A 25075-nucleotide genomic window follows, 5' to 3' on the forward strand; every position below is an offset into this window, starting at 1 on the left:
ATTACGCCTTATATTTAATTGTATCCAGCAGTAGATTTCGTTTTTTCTGCTTCAGAAAGCTTCATTTGACAACAGTGAAGAGTGTGTGTTCATGCCATGACAATCAGTCAACACACAGTAATCTACAGAAGGTCCATGACTGTGAGCATCAAATGCTGTGATTGATTAGGTTGTCTTAGGACAACCTTCCCAGTGTTTCATTCTTCATGCTTGGCTTGCTCACCAAGGCCAGCATGTCCATTGCCACAAACATTACATCATCCTGCTGCTTGTCCTTCACTTGACCCCACATGCGAGTGCTCAAATGGGGGGGAAATTACATGAACAAGCACTCATCGAAAATGCCAAATCATAACAAGAGCTTGTTGTGTGACATTAATAGATGCAGGGGTTTTTTTTTAGCGATGGAAATATTACATATGTTGTTGGTTTAGTGCTACATTTTCACAAATCTCTGGATGCTTATGGGACTTACGGTCCAGCTCTTGTTATAAATCACACGGGTAAGGCAATAGAATTGTTGGGATTTATGCGGGTTTGTGGCTTCTCTCGTGATTTGGTGTATGTGAGGAACACAGTCCTGAGCATAAAAACAATTTAGAAGCACACATTTCCTCCAATCTCCCTCTAACAACAGAGGGCTCCTCTGGTTTTAATCCTCTTGCAGAATCCTTTAAGGAATCAACTACAGGCAATATTCTTGTACAGAGGAAAATGAAAAAATATTTTCTGGCATCTTTCGGCCTCTAGATATAAAACAAAGATAATGTTTAGCAAGATAGTGCTATGAATACTGGGCTAAAAAGCATCGCAGTGTCCCAGCCTCGTTCTACCAAATATTTATGTCTAAAACAAAATGATGAAATTGAAATTGAAACTGAGGTCCGTGCTATCTACTAAGTTTGTATGTGGTCATTAAAGTATTGCTCAAACAAAATGTCTAATGGTGCCATCACGCCTGTGCGCAGTACTGTACATTTTTATCATTCTAACAGAAAGCAACATAGATCAACAGAATTGCCTGATCATGTAATTTATTGCTAGGCAGCGTATATAGGGTCCAATCATCATTTCTCCACAGGGAGATGGAAAGAATGCCATACGTACCCACTAGGCTGCCTAGGCTGAAAAATGTTTCAGTTACATCTACCAACATCCGGTTTGCGTCTTATCAAAGGCCAAGGTCCGCCCATCACATCATGACAACAGATGGAGCTCCTGGAAGGTCCACATCGCTCCTTTTGATATTATAATGTGATCACTATTATCTTAGAGTGCTATTATTTGGATCACTATTACCTTCAAATATGATTATTTTGGAGAACTATCACACATATCCTAGGCAAGGAGCTCCCTGAGTCCCATAAACTAGTGATTTCCAACCAGGGGTACACATACCCCTAGTGGCACGTGAGCAAATTGCAGGGGGTACGTGGAAACATTTAATTTCCAAGATGATAAGTAAATATTCTCAGTCATTTTGCCAGACAATACAATGGAATGTATGCCCAACAATTCGTTTCCCCAGGGAGACATTAACCTGAGCTACCCCAAAATCATAAAGGTTGTGTTACATTTTACTTTCGGAGAATGATCAACACGTATGAGTGAGGGGGTACTCATGGTATGACAAAAAGGCTCTGGGGGTACACAAGGCAAAAATGGTTGGGAAACACCGCCATAAGCAACTTACTGCCCTGTAGGAGAGGGAGCAAGAAGGGGCTGCCTACATGTAATATGTGAGTATGTAACATGTCCTGGCTGTATGCTGCTGTTGTCAAAATGTTATCATATTGCGTATGGTGTGTTCCATGGCTGGAGACAGATGAGCTGCCCACCAAGATTCTTCCCGAGTAACAGTGAAAATCTGTCAACGTCCAAATACAACGATACAAAAATGAATTAAAAAGTCCAAAAAACTTACACTGTTACGTCCCCTAGTGGGTGTGGCTTGTGTGTGTCTCCCCTTTGCAGAGTGGTGACATGCCTGAAAGTGCATCCCAGGTGTAGGTGATTGGAATCGGGTGGAGCTGGCAGAAAAGTGGCAGACAGCAAGCTACTCTCTGGTTCTCTCAGTCATTGCTGTGTGTGTGACCAAGCCAGAAGTGCTCTTTGACATATTTGTGTTGTTGGCTCAGCCATTTTGTTGATGATTGCGTGTTGGTTGCCTAGTGTGGCATCTTTAGTTTTCCTAGAGAGGTGTGCTCACTCTGATCGTTTTCTGGTGAGTCTTTGTGTTTCCCTTTTTAGTATTTTTGTGGTTTTTGCTTCAGTAGTTTTTTTGCGTCCTGGTTTTGAGGATTGATATTTGTTCCGTCCCTAGTTTTTGTTGGGATTGTTTTTCGGTATTCTGAGAATTAAATACGTACTTTTCCTTTGACCTATCAGTGCGTTATTTTTCCCTGCCCCATATTTTTATTTCTTACACTTTTGTTCATCCCATCCTACCCTATACACCTTTGGGATGAATGATAGTTCAACACCTTAAACATTGAACTAGCTAGCATTCATCCATCCATCCATTTTTTTTCTTGCTTATCCTGTTCAGGATTGCAGATGAGCTGGAGCCTAACCCAGCTGACTTTGGGTGAGAGGCAGGGTACACCTTGCATTGGTTGACAGTCAATCACATATAGACAAACTTGCTACTGGCGACCAGTCCAGGGTAATACCCAGCCTCTTGCCCGCAACCCTGGTGAGGAGAAGCGGCATAGAAAATGGATGGATGGGAGGAAACCGGAGTATCTGGAGTAAACATGCCACCATACCATACTGCCCTTCAACTATCATATAATCACTGTTTCATATGAAAATTACACATCACTGCTGCCAAGGCCACAAAGTCAACATATTGCAAGAAGATGTGTGTATGTGACACAATGCTAGTGTATGCACTCACAGTGCCTACAGTGACCTGCCATATGTCCCATTGGAGGACACATAATAGACAGGCCTTGCCCCTGAGTCGCAGCCTCCCTAAACGTGCGCAACATCTGCCGTCCCCTCCGAGCAGCCTGTGTTATCACACGCAGCCTTTGCATGCATCACGGATGGACAACTCCGCCTCAAACCCTCCAACCATCCCTCTGTGCTCATCAAAAAAACACATCTATTCTCTGACTGTTCTTATGCAACAGTCCTGTTTCACCTAGAGAAAATCATCTGCTCCTCCAATCACAGAATCCCCCTGCCCCCATCTTTCAATAAGGCTTCCTCCAGATAAATCTCTCGCTCCCACCCCTCCCTTTTTCTCAGCTCCTCCCTCCCACTTCCTTGCACACGGTGCGTCTCACTCAGGTTCGCCCTCTTACACCTTCATCACATGGGACAGCCTCCCTCCGATGGGCCCTGAATATGCAGATTGGCTCATTCAGCTGCAGCCGCGCTGCCCGCAAATGCATCTGCAGCACTTTCTGGCTCTGACTGAGCAGCGAATAAATGCTTACACTGGGTCTTTTTTTGGTGGTAATTTAGCGGAGAATGCTTCATCTGACCATTGCAGACTGCATCTAAAGATGCCTTTTTAGGGCAAATCTAAGGTAAAGCTGGTTACTGATTCTGATGTAGAGCTGTCCTTTTAGTTTTGGCTTAAGCGCATCTCTCTCTGCAAGTCACCTTGTTAAAGGCACAATGTACTGTAGTCAAAAGTGGAAACAATACTGCAGTCAACACTAAAATAATCAGCATATTAAAAATACAAGGCATATTAGTGCAATAAAAAAAGTATGGTCTGAACATATTTCCCTGAAGCGCCTGATTGCGAATTGATGCTGATTTCAAACAAGTTCATAAAAGATGGTGGTTTCCCTCCCCGTTGTGTTTTCTGCAGCCTTAGCATTAAAATCAGATTCAAGCTCCCTGTGAACAAGCGTGCTGCTTGCCAACACAAATGACAGCAGGAGTGGGCCAGGCGCCAAAGTCCTCCCCTGACTATCAAGAGAGAAAACTAATCGGAAAAAAGCAATCGATATAAACCAGAGCATTAAACTACTATGGATTATTTTGTGCTTAGTGATAGTTAGAGGTTTGTGCATTCCCTTGATTCATGCCTCCCATTTCTTTACCAAAAGACCAATTAAAAACATTCCCGCAGATTGCCTCGTGTCTCAGCTACAGGGCTGAATGTGTTGTGACAAGATGCAATGAAGACTGCTCCTCAGGCTCAGCATCCTGCAGTCTCATCACTCACTGTGAGGCGGACCGCTTCTTCCATCAGCTGCATTTGAGTTTGGGCATGTCAGCAACTTTTCTTCTAGTGCACACACACACAGACACACACATACACACAACCTGTACTGAGAACTATACCAAGGAAAAAAGCCGTTAGTCGAACCCTCAGCCTAGGGTGAGATAGCGGCCTCTTGAGCCACTTAAAAGATCCACTGAGTGGCAGTCAGTTCAGACAAATGGCCGCAATGTGGTAAGTCTCCTTCTGAGTATACACTTAGCCCCTGAATTGGGTGCCACCTTCTTCCCCATGGACATGATACTATCACTGACCCAGATGAGCCCACCACTTCACAAAAGACAGCTTAAAAAAAAAAAAAAGCTTTGCTACACATCTTAAAATAAAGCCTGTAGCTCTGCCAGCTATCAGTCAGTCAGCTACAGATGTTGTTTGATCATTTTATTTTTCTTCAGCAATTAGGCTAACCTAGCGTGAAGTTGCTGTTCAAATGTGACTGTAATGTTAGCACTACAGCTCACATAGCTATGGTAGTTTTGCTAACATTTGTTGTCACTCCTATCTGTTGTATCTGATATATGGCATCTATTAGTTGGACAAGTGCAGAGTTACGATGTATATTTAAAGAGTGGTTAAAGTGCAATGTGTTTCTTGGAGCCACACACTTTGTCAGAGACAGGTGTGGACAAACACAGCTCATTAGTATTAAAGGAAAACTGCACTTTTTTTGGAATTTTGCCCATCATCCACAATAATTATGGGAAACATGAACATACATCTTTCTCTTTTCTGTGCGGCAGCTAAAGAGGCAGCTAAGAATGCACCTATTCCACCTATAATGGCTTCTGAAAAAACCTCAAAAAACCTCCAAAAACCGCCAACAACGCTGACCTGCATATTAACCAAGCTGCAACGACATTGTTATTATGGATATTAACATAGGGTTGAGCGAGTACACCACTATCTGTATCCGTATCTGTACTTGCCACATGCGGGGCATAAACCGGAAGTGGGTGTGCTTTGACCAGAAATGAGTGGGTCTTACATGGGGGGTACATCATTTTAAGTCTGAAATTGACATGGATTGATCAGCAGTTGCTATATTTGTTGCTTATTATTGCTTATTATTTAGCTATATGTGTACTGTGTATGTGTGTAAGTGCATCTGTAAGACTTTATTATTTAATTATTTTTTAATGACTGACGCAACACGGGCCTTTTACAGCTCTGTCTTCTCAAATGCACCGCGTACGTTACGAAACAAGTTTACCAAGTAACTTTAGATACAAACCGAAATAGAGGTGACCTGAGGTAAACGTGAAAAAAACGGTCCGGAGTGGAGGCATTGATCAACGCGACACAAGGCGTTTTCAACTCTGTCGTGCCAATTGCACCACGTACGTGAGTGAGGCAGCGCTCCTCTCTGTCTGTCTATGGAGGGGCGGTCGTTGTGTGTGACTGGCCAATCACAGAGCATGAAGAGTGAATGCATAGGTAGTTGCCCAGAGTGGATTTTCGAGCTGTACTCATTTCATGCTCGTACTCTTCAAAAATGCATTATCCGTAACCGATACTTGTCTAAAACGAGTACCCGGTTCAGCTTTAATTCTTACACCCAAGAACTACGTTACTGGAGTAACACATCGCCATACCAGACCAGCTAGTTACTAGATGGCTAGCGATTAGTTTCACCACACACTCACCACACAAAGTCACAAAGCCTTGGGCCACTACCAAAATATAACGCTACATATTGGAGCTGCCGCCACTGCTGCTGTGTTTCTGTTTTTGAGTTTGGAAAAGTTCATGTGTAGTTAAGGTGTAGCGTTTGTTTCTATGTTGCTATGTGAAATCAATGCCCCCAGGAAGGAAGTTCCGGTAATGCTTAAAATGACCAAAATACGGCAAAATACTGAAAGTATTCCATGTTATCATGAATGTGCCTGTTACTACATGGTCACAGCATGTACATAAAACCATAAAACCTTGTTGGAAGTTTTTGGAGGGCTTTGTTGGCAGAATAGGTGTGTCCTCTGCCTCTTCTGATCTGTTTTTATATCTTTAAAACGTACAGAAAAGCGAAAGGCTAGTGTTTATGTCTGACATAAAGATTGTGGATGATGGGCAAATTTCCCAAAAAAAGTGTCATTTTCCTTTAAAGCTACACACACACAACATTGCATGTTCCCAGTATGTATTATTAAAAGAACTTTGAAACTGTCTTAACACACTTCTAATACACTATTGTATTGTACTATAATTGAAAGTGATAATTTTTATAATTTTTTCTTAAATAAGGGACCTCTACTGTAATTCTGGGTGTGGGCTTCATGATTTTTTTTCTTTATCTTTTTAGCCTGAAGAATATTGCAATATTACCTAAAATTGCCAGTGCAGTTCATATTTCTATTTCCATTATTTTCTATTTTTAATTTTCTAATTCATTTGAAATACAAATAAATAAAAAGGTAGTCCAGCATCCCGCAAGGGCTTCTGTTCAACCTAATAGGCCTTGCATTATTTCAGTCACACTTGACCATTTTTCCCATTCAGATAGAGGCTGATGTTTGCAAAGTTAGCCTTAAATGCATTCAGCTGCATAATATCACTGCCATGCTTGATTTAAATACTGCATTCTAATAACATTAAGAATGTAGCTCTGTGGTTCATAGTTCACCGTTTTTTTACATAGACAATGTATGCTGCCACATTCTCAGTGCTATAACACATGCACTTTTTAAAATCAACATGTCAGCAAGCAGCTTTAAGCCCTGGGACTGTTACACATTGCACCAGCGCTAAGCTTTACAGGGAGGGAATGATAAACACTCTGAGTGGTATTACAAATACTGTCACTTTTGTTTTTATTTAAAGTACAATCTCTCTAAACAGTTTTAAGCAGCTGTTCCCCAGAGGCCTCAACATTTCTGCTGACCAATGCTGCTATCAACAATTTAACCATCTCAGTGTTTTTTATGTACTTTAATGAGGTGGTGCATTGAGCTGAATTCACAGTGAGGTCATCGCTTAGCTGTCAACCCCAAATTACCCCCCTGAGGCTTACACCTTCAGATGTTTACAGCTCCATCTGGCAACAAGGTACTACATCTACTTTAAATTATTGCGCATTAAAACCCACTTTCACAGTTTTCATAAAAAATAGTTTCAAGTTAATTGAATAGCATATGTTACATCTCATGGCATACTAATAAGACAAAAAGAATAGTTTTAATGATTTTTATTCATACATTTTCTATGCAGCTTATCCTCATTAGGGTTGGCGGTATTATTTGTATTAATAATTTTATTTTATATTTATTTTATTTAGAATTGTAATTATTTTTGACTTTGTATATGTATGAAACACCAATTATTATCTAACATACAGTAAGGCATTTACGGTATATAATTTCTGGTTTTAATCCTAAAGTATGTACATGTAATCACATGTCTTCCTCTTCTTCTACAGAAGTGCACTAAATCACCTTGTAGTGGAGGTAATGCGGTTGTGTTGGTGTAGGTTAAATCTTTGAATATAGTGTATAACTACAACTCCATCCATCCATTTTCTACACTGCTTGTCCTCATTCAGGCCAAGAGCTGGACTGCAGGGTACACCCTGGACTGGTCGCCAGGACACATATAGGCAACCAACCTTTCACACTCACATTCACACCTCTAGACAATTTAGGGTCTCCAATTAGCCTAACATGTATGTTTTTGTAATGTAGGAGGAAGCCATAGTACCCGGAGAAAACGCACGCACGCACAAGCACTGGGAGGACATGCAAACGCCACACAGAAATGGCCAAACGGAGATTCGAACCCTTGATATCCTAACTGTGTGGCCTATATGCTAACCAGTAGGGATAAAAAATTGTCTGATTAGCTTTGTCGTAATTATGTTAACTTAAAATCTGCAGCCCCATACACCACCTAAGGCTCCATAAAACCAATACAAAAGATTTCAAATGACCCCCCCAAAATAATTTAATTATTAATAATTCAATTCCCATTAGAAACTAATAAAAGAACATATACAAACAGTAAAGTATTACAACAAACGTGAATCAAAAGACCCTTTGTAAAAAAAAATGTTTTTTTAAGTGTCTCCTTGATGACCAATAAAATAGTTAACAGCATTGTACTACAATCGGAAACCTGATTGAAATTCAACATTCCTGAGTGCCCTAAGTATCAGAAGACTGAGTCAGGAGTGAAGTTTGTGATTTAAAAAAAAGCATTCTGTGTAGTTTCAATAGAGTACCTATTATCTATTTCACTGTTTCCACAGTACAGCTCATGAATGCATCTTGATCGTGACTTACATTAGAGTCAAGGAGATCGATGCTGTCCAGGCTTTTGCTCCTGTGAATTCGGCCCTTGATGCGGCGGAGTGATGGCTTGCCCTGAATGGTGCTCACAGAGGAGGCAGCTGTGATGGAGCCAGTGGTCGGGCTGGGGTGTATCCTGAGGTCAACAGGACAAAGAAAAACAACAGCGCTCCATCAGGTCATAGCAAAAAACAGTCGAGTACATTTGTACCACAACGGGACGACTGGCCTTAGGCTAACGAAAAGGAAGAAAAACACAGTGGGAATGTTCCTGTTTCTCCAAAGGCCACAGTTCTCCCCCACCTTGTGGCTAAAATGACATTTAAAAGAAATCTGTAGTTGGATTTAATGTCACAAAGACCCTGCAGGGCTTCACGCTCAGGAAGCAATGCAGCATCACACACAAGGAGGCCTCAGCAGCTGTGTTGTCCGCCCCTGCTTAACTGAAGCTGGGTCATGGTGGGATGAGACTTGATTGACCCTTCATCATCAATATTCTCAGGAAATGTTTTACCCTTCATGAATGACTTTCTCCTCAGTCCTTCAGCAGCACTGTACAAGACCCCCATGACCTCCACTGTGCCTGCCAGACACTTAATTAGCTGCATCAAGTGGAAAATTGCAAAGGCAAGAGGTATAGTGTTGTTTTGATTGCTTTTTGCTGGTTTGATAGTCAGCAGGATTAAAAAAGAAACTACATTAATGATTTCCATTAAACTGCATTGAGGGATGGCATCTGCATCAAGGAAGAACCCCCCAAGATGGTGGTGCAAATGGATAAAAATGAGAATAAGGAAACAGATTACAGTATCTCCCAAATTTCAGCATCATTTTAGTCTATCTTCTCAAGAGACAATAGCGTTGAAATGAAACTGTGATATAACTTAGGTAGTCAGTGTGTGTCAATATTTAGTATGAGCACCTTTGCTATCTAGCACTGCCTTAATCCTCTTGTGCATGGTACTCACCAGAGCTGCACAAATTGTTACTGGAATCCTCTTCCACTCCTCTATGATGACATCACATAGCTGGTGGATGTTGGACACCTTGTGTTCCTCCAACTTCCTCATCTCACCTCACCTCACCTCACCTCAAGCTTCCTCAGCAAGGCAAGGTTGGAAAACTGCCATGCGGCCCGGTTTCCCAACGGAGGGGGATCATGCTCTGCTTCAGAATGTCACAGTACATGTTGGAATTCATGTTTCCCTCAGTGAGGCAGCACTCATGCAACCCCACACCATTACGCTACCACCAACGTGCCTGATTGTAGGCAAGACACAATTATCTTGGCCCTCACTTGTGTTGCCACATTTTTAGACAATAATGGGTGTGTGTGGGGTCATTTTCAGTGGATAGTAAATATACACTGCTATACAAGCTGTACACTGGCTAAACCAAAATAAATTTAAGCTTAATTTTGATAGTTTTGACCCTCAGGTGGTAACAATATCGTCCCTTGAGAAGATGTACTGTACTGTAATAACATTGGTTGTTGAAGTGTGAGGGGAGTACGCTCACTGTAGATAAAAGGGATGTAAATCTATTTGTGAAACGCGATTTGATTCGAATCTGGATACACAGGTCAGGATACGATTCAAAAACGATATATTTTAAAAACAGAATGATTCAATTCTATGGTTGTTTGTTGATGTACACATTAATTTTACATTATAAAATAAAGATGGCAATTATATGAAAGTGGCATTCTTACAGTATGTTCAAATGTGTAAAAGAGCACATCATAACCCCAAGCATGCTGTAAGGCACTGGCAAAAATAAAGTCAACAGAATAACATGTCAAATGTATTTATTGTTTAGACACAGAATGAAAAAAAGACTTGCTGAATGAACATCTTTTGGTTTGTTGGGATCAATATTTTACATTCTATATCTTATATCTATATTTATACCTGTTACATTTGGAACATTTAAGTTTTAACATGTCTTAATGTTGCTCGAAATGAGAGTGGAGAACACCAAACGAAGTTTCATTGTGTTCAACATCGAGCTGTCTATGTATATAAAATATAACAATGAAAAAACAGACGTCTAAACCTTCAGTCCAACCAATAATACAAAATAAATAGTGCAAAGCTCCTTAAATAATGACACATCTCTTCAAAAGTGGCAAAAATATGTCCAAGCACAGATAAGTGCATATAGAACTATTTGTCGCATGGGTGCAATGAAAATGTTGTGCTAGCTTGGAAAAGTAAACAATTCCATACTCCAAATGTCATATCAATAGTAAGCGTGTAACATTCAGAGTGAGCACATTGTTTTCAACACTCCAGGGCTCTATTGCACAAAACTAGGATTCAGAAATCCAGGATAAATGACTAAGCTGAGCTCAACCAACCCAAAGCAAGAGCGTATAGGCTTAATTGGTTGCACAAAGCCCAAGCCAGGATGAGTGCAGGCTTTCTTAAACAGACCCCGACTATCGATCACATAGTCACCGATTCACCATTGCAACGAGAGCAGCGTACGTTTCCCCTACGGAAGCGGAAATCCTCATAGAGGCTTACGAGGAGGCAAAAGACCAAATAAAAAGGAAAGGCAACACCACCGCAGTCATGAAACAAAGAGAGAAAACGTGCCAAAGTATTGCAGTATCTAGCAAACTTTGTGCGCAAGTAGTACACAAACACACACTCAATGCTCTGCTGAAACCATCATAATTACAATCCAAATAGTTAATTTTATGTTTCTTGCTTGTTTAACAAATCGAGAACAGCGGCGTACACTACTATCTAATAACTCTTTGCTTTATTAGCATATCACCATTACTCGTTCGTAGCTTCAACAGCGTGTAAACTTCCGGTTTCCCCTCGAGCGCTGCGGCATCTGGGTAACAGTACTTATCCGCAACCAACACAATTAACATCTCCGAAAACATAGTTCCACTGTGATTATGAATCCGTTGAAATTGTAGGTGAAATTGACTGCAGATGTGAGTGAAATAGTCATCTAAAACCCTTTATGTACAATGATTGAAATGAATGATGACAAATGTTGAAATAATGATAAATGTTGAACATGATAATGTATAAAGGGCAGTGGATTAGTTATTGGTTTCCATTTATGGTGACTACTGACTGAGATAAGGGATGAGATTAAATAGATCCTGGACCTTAGCCTGGTCTGGAGAAGGATAACTCCAGAGAATAAATCTCCATGGTAATTTATGTCAGATCATATTCCACTTTCCACTATCCCACTTTTCTGCAACCGGATCACATAAATTGAGCCAGGATAACCAAGATATCCCAGCTTAATCCCTTATCCTAGTTTTGTGCAATTGGCCCCAGGTAGATAACAAAGGTGCAACATTTCAAAGTAAACAAGTTACAAAGCAAAAAAGTTACCATACTCGCCTCTGTTGGGGTTTTGCGCCCTTTTTGTAAAATCTAAAGAAGCAAGCTATGGAGGGTGCGCAACATTCCTTTCGTCGGCAGCCCGGCCTCTCGCGTTGTTTAAAAGACAGTCTGCACCGATTGCTTCTCTCGCAAAACCTGTCGCATGTCTCCACGATCGATTAATCTAAAGATTTATGGCTGATTCTTATCGATACAAGAGGTTGCTACCGGCGCAGCCGAATCGTTCACTTGTCAAACCGGACATCCGGTCGCATCAGTTTATTGTTCGCAAACCTAGTACATACTATATAAATGGCAGGCAGGTAATTGTGCTACTTTTGACATGTGTTACTCCCGACAATGATCAGTCATAAAATGAGATGACACCATGAGTCATTACCATGGCAGTCAGAAATGGTGAATCAAGCTGTCTGTTAATTGCAACAGTGTAAAGGTTATTCAATTACAGTATACATTGATATACTGTATTATATAAATGATGTTACACCTGCACTGTTGGTCATTACAGTTGTCCTTCCCCTTCCTTTTTTCAGTGTCATGGGTGTGATGTATGTCTACATAAAGCGTCCCAGAGACAACAGATGTCCATTAGCATCTTTTACACAAGGCCCCGGGGAGCTTTCGGGATTTGGAGAGTCAGCATGAGAAATTATGAGACAAAAGAATTAACAGAGATAGAGATAGAGGCTTCCATGTTTCTCTCTGCATTAATTCAATATTGCTCCGAGGCATATAAGGTGCTTACTGGATGGAAAAGCATTTGTGCAGTAAAACAAGGTTGACCTCAGATTGTTCTCCTAAATAAGACTGCAAACATTAGCAATGAGAAAAGCTGCCCGGACTCAATCTCAGCCCCTGAAGCAGTTCTGTGCATCTACAAACTCATTTTCTGGATGTTGATTCTGAAATGGATTTCAGCCAAAAGACTTGAGGCCACAAAAGAGCAGAATGTTACATGATGCAAGCAACTGTGCCCACTCAGAGAGATTGTGCAAGGCAAAGAATCCTCATTGTCATTTGATTAAGTGTTCTTTATCAAAAATTCAGTGATAATTATTTCCACTTGAGGTATGAGAGAGTGCATAAAATAGTGACATTTATGGTTTCCTCGCTACATTTTTAACTATAATTCTACGCATGGGTAGTGAGAGTGTAAAAAAATGATGGCAGTTATGGAAAATTAAGATCCTTTTCCTTTGTACTTTCACAGCGGCACATAAAATATAATTTTAAAAGCCAATTTTCTCAATATGAGTTTTTGTTACTTCACATAATTCACAATTAAAACTTCTCATTACATCAAAAATCGAAATTCAAATTTAGATTTCCCTCGCAGTATTTTATATTTAGTTATTATTTTATATCTTTCTACTGTCTATTCAGCAAGCTCGCTAGCCATCTAGCTGTTATTGTGATTAATATATATTTTTTAAATGTTCAAAACAAAAAAAGAAAATAACTTTTAATGGTAATTTTCAAATATATTATTATGTTGCTATTATTTTTAACCACATATCCTACAACATTGCCACATATTGTCTTGTTTTTCCTGCCACGTTAGCATAAATGAACACACTGAATTTATCTTTATTAGACTTGTCAAAGTCAATTTAATTTTAATACTAATATTTATTATTACAGTCACATACACATCTGATTTGTAATTTGGTAAATGGTTATTTAAAAAATCTGTCATTTGTGGCCATGAAGTTAATTTGAAGAGTAATTTTGAGAGAGATTCATCACCTTGTCCCACTGCATGATGTCATTTCAGCCTGTGAGCATCCCATCAACAAAATGTCACAGCTCGCAAAGCTAAGGATAATTCCTGGATCTGCCGGTTGATTTGTATCCGCTCAAAATTTGATAGCTTCCTCCATGTTTCCAGCTCTGACCCCGTCGGGTTTTATGAAAATCAAGCTACCTGCTATAGTTTTTGCATAATCCTGCTGACAGCCAAACAAGCCAGCGGGACGTAAACCATAATCCCCTTGGCGGAGGTAATTAATTACTCAAATAAATCTATCATTGCAACCCTGATGTAATGTTATTAAACCTCAATGTATGGTATACTGTACAGTTTCCTGGCAATGTAACTTCAAATGGGCAGTGACGTTATGAAAGAAAAGTTCAAATGGTAGGAAAAATGAGACAGGAAGTCCACCAAAGAAACAGGAAGTTGGGAAGAGATAAAGGGTAGACAGCCAATCTTAAAAATGTTGGGAGATGTGATCAAAAATAATCTCCAACATCCAGATAAAGACTATAGGTGTACATGTTGAACACTGATGTGGAAATGTTTGAAACAAAATGTTTGCTTCTCCTTGGACTTGCTTGGAGGCTCTTGCCTGCCTGGATGACAGTATCTCAACAGAAAAGCTACTGTAAGTGTTACATCTCCTTAATCTTCTCTCTTCGCACACACGCACACACACACACACACACACACACCCCTCCTTCATCAGCCTGTCATCATTAAAGTATTTCCTGCGTGACTGCCATCTTGAATCATTTGCCTTATTTTCACGCTACAACACTCCAAGCAGTCTATTCAAATGAAATGAATAGAAATGTATTAGATTTTATACTCATTGGCGGAACTGAAATGTTATAGATAGACAGATAGATAGATAGATAGATAGATAAAGAATAAATCAAATCTTGACTTTTCTTAACGGTTTTGAAAGCACAGCTCAAATGTGTTTTATATTGGGAGTGTGCACTACACTTCATGGCCCTCTGATTCTGATCACGAGAGCTCATGAGAACAAAGAAGTATCAACTTCAAAAGCAAACCGATCAATACAGAGACCTTGCACGGCCTGCGCTGTCCATCTCGAAGTGTGATGAGCACTAATAAAGTTAAGCATGCGCCTGATGCTGTTTCAAAGAAAGAAGCGGGGGGACACTCTGCAGCTTCTCTTGTTGCCCCTCCGTCACTCTGCCTCCAAGAGCAATCAGGTGCGATTAGTTGGAGCAATAACGGCTACTGCTTAATCAGCAGGTCAATAGGCAATGTTACGCTTCATTCCTCCCATCTTGGCCACTGCTAATGTAACAATTTGCTGAGCAGCCGTGACTCGAGTCTGGTGCAGACACTTTTCAACACACAAGAAGCACACAATCCCAAGTGGTTTCTTTTGTTTTAAAGGTTCGCTGACATGATTCATCAAGTTTGATTACATTTTAAATAATGTTTGTAATTATGTTCTACATTGTTCGATTTTTTTAAAGCAAACGTAAATTCGCAAAAATTACATTTAGAGTTCATGGCGCCACCCATGACGATGTAGCTCTCGCTGTTCAGCCGCATTTCCTGTGTACTGAAGAAATAGCATCCTTTTTCAAAATGCGTTTATACCGTACTTTCAACCCAAAAGCTTCTTGTAAAGAAGGTGTTCCTTCGAAGCAGTCATCAGTGAAATGATGACCACAAAGAACAGAACTCAAGGTGGGCGTCCATCTGTCTGTCGTTCTCTGCACTTGCTTCCTCCATTGTTGTCACCTAGCGTTAACTGTTCCAAACTCAAAAATAAAAACACAGCAGCAGTGGCAGTGGCAGCTCCAATATCAGTGGTGGTCTGGGGCATTGAGAGCAGCGCCGTGGGCAAGTGTGTGTTGAAGCTTGTCGCTAGCCGGCTAGTAGCTAGCTGGTGTGGTTTGGCAAGGTATCAATATGCAGTAATGAGCTGTCTCTTTTGTTTTTATATCTTTAGAACGCACAGAAAAGAGAAAGAAATATGTGTTCATGTCTCACATAAGCATTGTGGATGATGGGAAAAATTCCAAAAAAAAGGTCAGTTTTCCTTTAAACCTTCCTCTTTTAGAAAAGAAAACAAACTTACAGTATCACTTGTATACTTGGATACTGTGAACATCCAGCAGTAAGGCAACATTTTGGCATGACTAATATTTTGATTAAAAATATACTGAACCAAGTCGACGATCTACCTTGTGTGTTTGTTTACTCTGGTTTAGCTGAGAGGTGTCACCTCTATGATGTCACTTCCGGAAATGAGCCTGAGCTGCGAGCTAGTTTGTCATGGGTGGCGCCTTGAACTATAAATGTAAGTTTATAATTTTAACGTTGGCTTTCAAAAGTCGAACAACGTGGAACATAATTACAAACAATATATAACATATTTAAACAAAGTTGATTAATCATGTCAGGGACCCTTTAAAAAAAAGGGAAGCGTTACATAAACGCATGCTACTTGTTGTATTATCCCTGCAGGCTTGCAACAGCGAGTAAAGTTCATTTAGTCAGGTTAATGCTAATATGCGGCTGTGTGCACGGAGAGGAAATCTGGTTTTAAGACTGCAGGCAAGAGGAACATCTGTTTGCAAAGACTAATCCTAATATAGTGAGCTGCAGCTATTCAGTCTTTATCAAAGGCGAACAGAGTCGTGCCTCCGCTAATTTCGGGAGAGCACATGGAACACACACACACACGCGCGCACATATTCGGGCAGAAGGGTGTAAATCTCAGTGCCACACACAGAGATGAGCGGGACAGGAAGCAGGAGCTGATGTACAGATTACAAATAATATCAGCCTGCTGTTTCTTCTTTGAGAAGCCTGTATGTCAGTCATGTCACATCCTGCAATTTCTTACAATACGTGTATTGATGAATGACATAATGGCTCTTTTCTGAATACTAGCTTGGGATTCTTGCATTTCCGTGTCTGATATTACATAATATTATCTACGTACATCCAGTTCCTGTCCTTCCATCTTCAAAAGTCACATTCGGTGTTAATGACTTTTGAGCTGTATTGATCTGAAAAGGCCCAATTTATCAATATTGTGAATATGATTTGTGGAAAAAGGTTATAAATACAGGATATAAAAACAGATAAAAAAAGAGGCAGCTCATTACTGCACATAATGGGATGTACCTATTCCGCCTATAAAGCCTTCTGAAAAAAACCCTCCAAAAAGTGCCAACAATGCTCCATTTACATATTGTAACCTGCATATTAACCAACCTACAGTGGCATTGTTAGTATTACTGTTATTAACATTGTTACGCCGAAGAACTACGTTACTGGCGTAGTGACACCTCGCCACACCACATCGGCTATCTACTCGCCCATTAGCACATCGGCGATGCGCTCACAATGCCTCAGGCTACTACCAAAAGGTAATGCTACGTATTGGAGCTGACGCCAATGCAGCTGGGTTTTTGTTTTTGAGTTTGGAAAAGTTAACACTAGGTGTTGCGTTCGTTTCTGTGTTGCCATGTGACATCAATGTGCCCAGGAAGGAAGTTCCGGTAATGCTTAAAATGACCAAAATACGGCAAAAACTGTTAAGTATTCCATGTTATCATGAATGCGCCTGTTACTACATTGTCACAGCATGTATATAAAACCATATGACTTTGTTGGAGGTTTTTGGAGGTGTTTGCATTAATGCATTAATGAGCTGCCTCTTTTTAGCTGTTTTTATATCTTTAGAACGTAAAGAGAAAGATGTGTGTTTATGTCTCACATAATGATTGTGGATGATGGGCAAAATTTTAAAAAAGTGCAGTTACAAACAGAAAAACCCCAATGGGACCAGGAAGAACCAGAACAGAATGCGTTGCCATAGTAACCCCAAGTCAAATAGAGATATCAAAGACTCTTTCTTCACCTGAGGGGGGCAGAGACAGTATAAGAATCCTTGGAAGTAAGAAGGTAGCAGGCATTTTGGAAGGAGCCATGAGAGGATAGGATGTCTCCCTTTCGGGGGTGGCCACTGCAGAATTGTATCACTTTGCTTCAATTAATCACACTGTTAAATAAATCGAAGATGGTGAATCTGAAATTGACAGCTGCTTGGTGAAGTTTTAAACAATGAAAGATCTTGCGCTTTCACAATACATTTTGCATGTTCATTTAGTTATAGTCCTTTCTTCTAAAGTATATTTATTGTCATGTTTATCACATGCATGCTGGACTCATTAACAAACATGTGGAATACAAAAATGCATAATAGGTTTGATATTGAACAAACACCCACCAAAAAGGTGCGTGGCTGTGAGTCAAACAGCAAGTGTGGATGACCTTTTTTGTACAAAAATGTGAAAACACATCACCAGTCCCTGCTTTCCCTCACAACCTTACAGAAGTCTTTAAATAAACAAATGCTGCACCACTATGACAGTGGAATGAGGTAATGGTGTCTTGGCAGAAAGTCTGAGCGGGCTAGAAAAAATGTAGGTGCTTTTTAGAGTATTACCATTCTGGACCAAATCATTGCACTTCCTTTTTATATATTGTATAAAAACTTAGAGTATTAATGCAGTATAGTATGAATTAATAATGATTTTACGAGGGAAAGGCTTCTTGAGACGTCATCTGTACTTCTGTGAAGAAGGTGTCGGACGTTTCGCTCATCAGTTCACTGACAAAGCTCTTCGGATGAGGCCACTTGATGTTATTGACAAAATCATTATGCGTCTGTGTAGGCTCTCAGTCATACAGGAGTTGTCCAACGAGGTAAAGGCTTCTTGAGACGTCATCTGTACTTCTGTGAAGAAGGTGACAGAAGTACAGTGAACTGACAAAGCTCTTCGGATGAGGAGCGAAACGTCCGACACCTTCTTCACAGAAGTACAGATGACGTCTCAAGAAGCCTTTCCCTCGTTGGACAACTCCTGTACAACTGAGAGCCTACCCAGACGCATAATAATGATTTTGTCAACAACATCAAGTGGCCAGACTTGACAAGGTTGACTACTGTGCAGTTTGACTTGCTACTGACCTATCGGCATTGTTTCAATTAGACTTTGTATAATCTACTTATTCTCTTTCAACTTTTCAACTCTTTTTCAATACAGTAATCCCTCCAGACTTGACCGCGATTAGTGAATTTCTGCAAAGTAGGATTCCTTCTTTAGCAATGGAATATTTTTGTAGTTATGGCATAGAATACCTGTTTCCGATCTTCTAAAGGTGTTTTTTTTTAACATTATTAGAGCCATCTAGACATGAAATAACACCATATAGTCAACTTTACATTCTCATTACCCAATATAGTAGATATAATCAGAGAAAATAAGCTATGAAGACAGTTTACCCTGTAGGGGAGCAGAATCGATGGCGGACAGGAAGTGACGTTCGGGGTTCAGAGTTCCATTTTAGCTTGTTGTGGGCTATACAATAAAAGCCGGTTGTTCAAGTCTGGTGCTTCGGTGGTGGTCTCACCGAACAATTACTGGCACCTAGTAACCATGTAGAATACTACATTCACAAATGGTGGTCTTATTCTGTACAGTCGTCCTTCGCTCCATTCGAACATTGCTGCATCACCCTAATCACGGTTTTTGAAAAATTCATTCATTCATACATAAATGGTCCCTGTTTTGTGGTTGACTACGGCCTATTATTAATCACAAAAATGCATATTTAAGCAAATGTTCCGTATTCTTGGTCTAAAGTAAGGATCTAGAGTAAGCATTTTCAAGCATAAAAATGTTCTAAATGAACAAAAATCCAAATACAATTTAAGACGATACAAGACGCTAATGAACTGTGGTCTACACTGGCTACTAGGTGTCACTAGTAACACGCACCAGACTTGAAATCCGCCAGCAACAGGCTTTTATTTTTTAATAATTACCTATCTCACAACAGGCACAATGGTAGCATAATAATAATAATTATAGTCATCATCACTATCATAATAATAACACAGGCTACTTTTGTGGCCGTACTAAAACTCTAAGCTAGCGAGCTTGCTGAATAGACAGCTAAAACTCAACTCTAAATCCCCGACAGCACTTCCTGTCCAGACATTTATTGAACCATACACGAGCATGAGTCTTAAATGGCTTATTTTCTCTGATGATATCTACTATATTGGGTAAGATGAGTGTAAAAGTGACTATAGGGCTGTTATTTCATGTCTACAGGTCTCTAATAATGGTAAAAATCGTATTTAGAATGTCATAAACAGGTTTTCTATGTTCTAACAATGTAAATATTCTGTTTATTCATATCAAATCCTACTTCCCACTTATCACTGTCAGGTCTGGAACAATTAACCACGATAAACGAGAGATCACTGTATTTCTACTTTAGTTCATTTAGCCATGTTTATCCTTGAAAAACCTCGCTTAATTTGGACAAAAACGTACAATTTGCTTATATAAGTTTTTTTTTGTTTTTTTTACTAATAATAGTCCATAGTCAACCAGGAAACAGCATAATTACCTCTGCCAAGTGCAGAGCAAAGCACAAGCGCAGCGTGAAGGTTATGTTTTTGCCGGCGTTTATCTGTTTGTCTGTTTCTTTGGGTTGAAAATAACTTCAAAAGTTACAATACAATATGGGGGAACTATCGCGCTTGGTGGAGGTCTGCGCTCTACGAGTGCTTCTCCAGTTCATTCATTAATTCATGCTTGAAAAACGACGATAGGGTGAAGGAGTGATGTTCAAACCACAACGTAGCGAGGTACGACTCTATGTGTTTTTTTAAATCACATGTTTAAATGCCTCATATTGTACTCTTTTTCACCTACTTCAAATAAGTCTGAAGAAGTGCTTTGTGGGTCGGTCGCTTTAATGCTATTGAGCTGTGTTTGACCACGCCGGTTTCAGGCAAAATGTGTGGCTCCAAGAAGTGCTATTGTGCACTTTATCCACACTAACTCTGCACTTGTCCATATTAACAGACATTCCATATATCACTTACAACAACATAACATTAAGGACTGCGACAGGAGGACGCAAACGTAAGCAACACTAGTAGAGCTATGTGAGCTACAGTGCTAACATTACGGTCACATTTGAATGGCAACATCATGCTAGTTTCGCCTCATTGTTGAAGAAAAAATATCTTACAGCTGCCACATCTGTAGCTGACTGACGGATAGTTGGCAGAGCTTCAGGCTTTATTTTAAGATGTGTAGCAAAACCTGCTTTTTTTTTTCCAATATGTCTCTATGAACTGGTGGGTACATACACAGGATTCATCTAGCTAGGGGCGGGTCAGAGGCAGTATCATGTCCACAAGGAGGTTTTTCCTTCATGATGTCTGAGCACCTCTTCTCTCAAAAGTGGAGCAAACAAGTGAGGGAGCTCATTTAGTGCTCATAAACAGGCTCTAAGGACACATATTACTGTTATAACGTCATTAAAAAGTCAATTTTGTGTAATAGAGGACCTTTTAAAGTGATAGATTAGTAATGCAGTGAAATATGGAAACTTGAACATTATTATGATGTCAGCTTGATACACCAGAAAGGCAATTATGCAGTCACTACTGAGCACACGAGCCATTATTATGCAGATGTGCTCAGCATGAAGGCGTTCTCAGTGAATATGTTTCACAAAGGTTTCTAGTTGAACATACGTTACACTGTCATGAGTACAACAGAACTCGGTATGTGTTTATTCTCATGCACCCCACAAGGTAAATGACTGGACTTATACATATTCAAGGGTAGAAGAAGTAACAGAAACCTTAATGACAACTCATTGTACCACTAAAGGTACAGTAAAAGAATGTAGCTATAGTGCAACAATGAGCGAGTCTGTAAGATTGTTGTCATGTTGGACTGGGTGGTCTCGGGTTTTGGTGGAAAGATTCCAGTCCTGTGTAGCCACCTAAAGCTCTTTATGTCATAATGTAAATTAAACTACTTTCCCTTAAGGGAATTAACAGAGCACCTGATAAAAAATAGCAAATAGTTGACAACAGGCCAAACTTGGGGCCAGCACCCAAAACTTGTCCCAGGTCAGTTTTTATCGTGTCACTAATGCAAAGTGCGAGGCAGGTCTCCCGTCGGAGACGGGTGAAAGCTTCAGGGCAGACGATAACTTAAGAAAGATAATGAAAAACATCTCTCATTTTAAACCTGTTAAGCTAATACATTTTGGGTTCCTCTATTACTATAGTAAACAAAGTCAGGATGAGCAGAAAACAACAAAAAATTCTCCACAAAATCTCTTCTTTGGGAAGCAGGGAAGGCCCACAGCACTTACTATGTTCTCTGAGGGTCGGACGTTGAAAACCCTGCTGTCGGCTATTTTATTGACTGTCCAGAAAGCGCACCTTTTCTTGCAGGGCTGGTTACTTTGGTTTGGTTTGGTTTAGTTTATTTGAACATGAAGGTTACAATGGAATACATCTCATGAATCATTCTTTCACAGTTCCACATGTCCAAAAGGAGTAGGAAGAAGAAAAACTTATTTAATCCTACCCCCCATCCATTCCACATCTAGTACAACACCTGTTGTTCACTTCCTGCATTACATGTCATGTTTTCTATGATAATCAGAATAATAATACATAATAAATAACAGTAAGAAGACAAAATATATATATATATATATATATATATATATATATATATATATATATATATATATATATATATATACTGTATATATATATAAAATAAATATAAATAAAAAATACAAAACTTAAAAAAAAAACGAACCTGACAGAACATCATTGTGATGGTCAAGACTCTTCTGCCTTGTATTTAGTAAACACCAAATGCTTGTATTGTTTTTTGAATTTGCTCATCTCTGTACATTGTTTGAGTTCCTTGCTCAATCCGTTCCATAATTTAATTCCACATACGGAAATGCTGTGGGTTTTCAGCGTAGTTCTCGCGTATAAATGTTTTAAGTTTTAATTTTCCTCTAAGATCATATTTCTCCTTTGGACATATATGTGTCAGGGTTATTATTGCTGTTATAATGGAATATTAGCATGTATCTTCTTGAGTAAAACAAAACAGCCCTCTTTATTTACTATATTATTAGCGTTAGTTGTCTCAGCAAATCCTACTTACACAACTGAAAATCACATTGAGTTATGAGTGGGAATGTATTTTTCCACCCCCTAAACAGCCTCACTCATTGGGTTCTCAGAATAGAACACAATTAGCTATATTAATTGAAGTCGTTATTATTGCTAAGTAGAGATTTATTGAAAGAGACAAGCACTCCCTTACATATCACACCCACATGTCCTCATCCATAATCAATTATTAGTGGTTTATTGCTGGGGGACCCTGTATGCAGGATTGTTTTTGAAAGGTCTACTGAAAACAACAATGTGATTGTGACCTTGACACAAATGAATGCAGACACAGCATGCAGTGTGTTGCTGTGCCAAAGTGTGTGCTCTGTATGTTGGTGGAAAAGGATAGAAAACCGCAAAGCTAGCAGTGAGTTTTACAACAATGATTGGTTCCATTGAGAAGGCGCTATTCGAAAAGCATCATCGGTAAAATAGCTCATTGTACTTTTACCACTACAAAAACACCTGATTGCAGTTGTCCTCTCTCTGTCTCTCTCGCTATAACAAATCTTCAATCTAACAAGATCAGAGCTCACTGTCACGCTTTGCATGAATAATTCATCCCTTTGTGTGCCAGTGCACCTCTGTTCCCTAAAATAAGACGCTTGGTGACGTGCAGATCATCACAAACAATAACACAGGAGACATGAAAGGTCTCTGAGAACTCCCTTATCTTGTCCCGGGGCGGCCTTTGAGATAATAAGACAATGAATATGATTAGGCAATTCAAGTGATAGCAGTATGACTCATGCTGACTTTGGTGATACCTACAGGTGTTTGCACCTAATTCCTCTAAATTACCAATGCGACCCCTTCACACTGCATTGTTATAATTCATCCACCTCACAGGTGTGGCATATCAAGATGCTGATTAGACAGCATGATTATTGCACAGGTGTGCCTTAGGTTGGCCACTCCAAAAATGAGCAGTTGAACTGCATTGTGGGTACTTGGGCCTCAAATACCATATATGCTGATCCAGAGCATCCCAAACATGCTCAATGGGTGATATGTCTGGCGAGTATGCTGACCATGCAAGTACGGGACTGCTTTCAGCTTCCAGGAATTGTGTACAGAGCCGTGCAACGTGGGGCTGTGAATTATGCTACAACATGAGGTGATGGTTATGGATGAATGGCACAACAATGGGCCTCAGGATCTCATCATAGTATATCTGTGCATTCAAAATGCCATCAATGAAATGCACCTGTGTTCGTTGGCCATAACATACACCTGCCCATACCTTAACGGCACTGCCACTGTTGGCCACCGAATCCGCAACACAGGTGCATTTTATTGACACAATATTAGGTACACCTGTGCATGCCAATGACAACCAACACAAGAGGATCAAAAAAACCTGCCTTAGTAAAAATAAAAAGGATACAATATATGTACTTTACAGAACAAGTGCAAAATGCAAGTGATGGAGAAAAAAAAACAACCAACTTAAGAACATGCCAGCAGCAAATGCATAAAACCCTGTGTATGCAAGACATTTAAAAAGATACGAAATTATTAAATACAAAGCAAATTAGACAAGTACAGTACAAAGAACACATGGGTTACAACAATTCACAAGTCTGCTTTTATATCTAATAATTTAAATTCATAATTTTTCACTGTCGGTCAGATAAAATCATGTTTTCATCTGCCTATATTTGTTACTTATTCAAAAAATGTCTTTCCTTGATATATCATAGAGGGACGCAACATCAGAACCATTAACCGTGAAGGTGTGGATCCAGGATTTGTTTGAACTTTTATGCAAGATACGGCACTTTTTTGACATAGTTTTTAATATCCCAGTGAATAATGCATGAATATTGATGTCGAAATTAGACACAGGAGGCGGAAATCTATGAAGGTGCATAATTTGGTGCTTATCCAAATAAGGATAGCTATAGACCATGGTGGAGGTCTAATACTATGTACTGAGAAAATGATTCTAGGACATTACAAGACTTGGTTTTTTTTACTTTAGTGACTATTTTTATTTTATAATTTAATAATTATCACTACAGTATAATAAACATTTATTTAATTATATGTAAAGATACATTAATTTGATTAGGTTTATAGAATTGCACGGTTTTATAGTGAGATGTGTCGTGTGTCCATTTCAACTCAAGTTACATGGCTCGATCTGGGTTTGAACTGGAATTGGAATATCTCTGTGAAGAGTTTGCATGTTCTCTCCGTGCTTGTGTGTTTTTTCTGCGGGTACTCTGGTTTCCTCCCACAGTCAAAAAACATTCATGTCCGATTAACTGCAGGCTGTAAACTGTCCATAGGTGTGAATGAAAGGGTGAGTGGTTGTTTGTGCACTATTTGACCGGTGAGCAGTCCAGAGTATATACCCTGCCTCTT

The 25075-nt window shown here is 39.6% G+C and overlaps 1 protein-coding gene across 12 annotated transcripts in view; it reads right to left on the reverse strand.

Annotated features, from left to right (window-relative positions):
- The window catches only part of tjp1b (tight junction protein 1b), an 87990-nt gene that overhangs the window by 47027 nt on the left and 15888 nt on the right, over positions 1 to 25075 (reverse strand). For all 12 annotated transcript variants that reach the window (XM_054776810.1, XM_054776818.1, XM_054776806.1 and 9 more), the window contains one exon: positions 8515 to 8656. In XM_054776810.1, the coding sequence (XP_054632785.1) occupies positions 8515 to 8656 (142 nt within the window). The remainder of the gene's footprint in view (positions 1 to 8514; positions 8657 to 25075) is intronic.

The sequence above is a fragment of the Dunckerocampus dactyliophorus genome, chromosome 5 (assembly GCF_027744805.1).
Source record: "Dunckerocampus dactyliophorus isolate RoL2022-P2 chromosome 5, RoL_Ddac_1.1, whole genome shotgun sequence".
NCBI lineage: Eukaryota > Metazoa > Chordata > Actinopteri > Syngnathiformes > Syngnathidae > Dunckerocampus > Dunckerocampus dactyliophorus.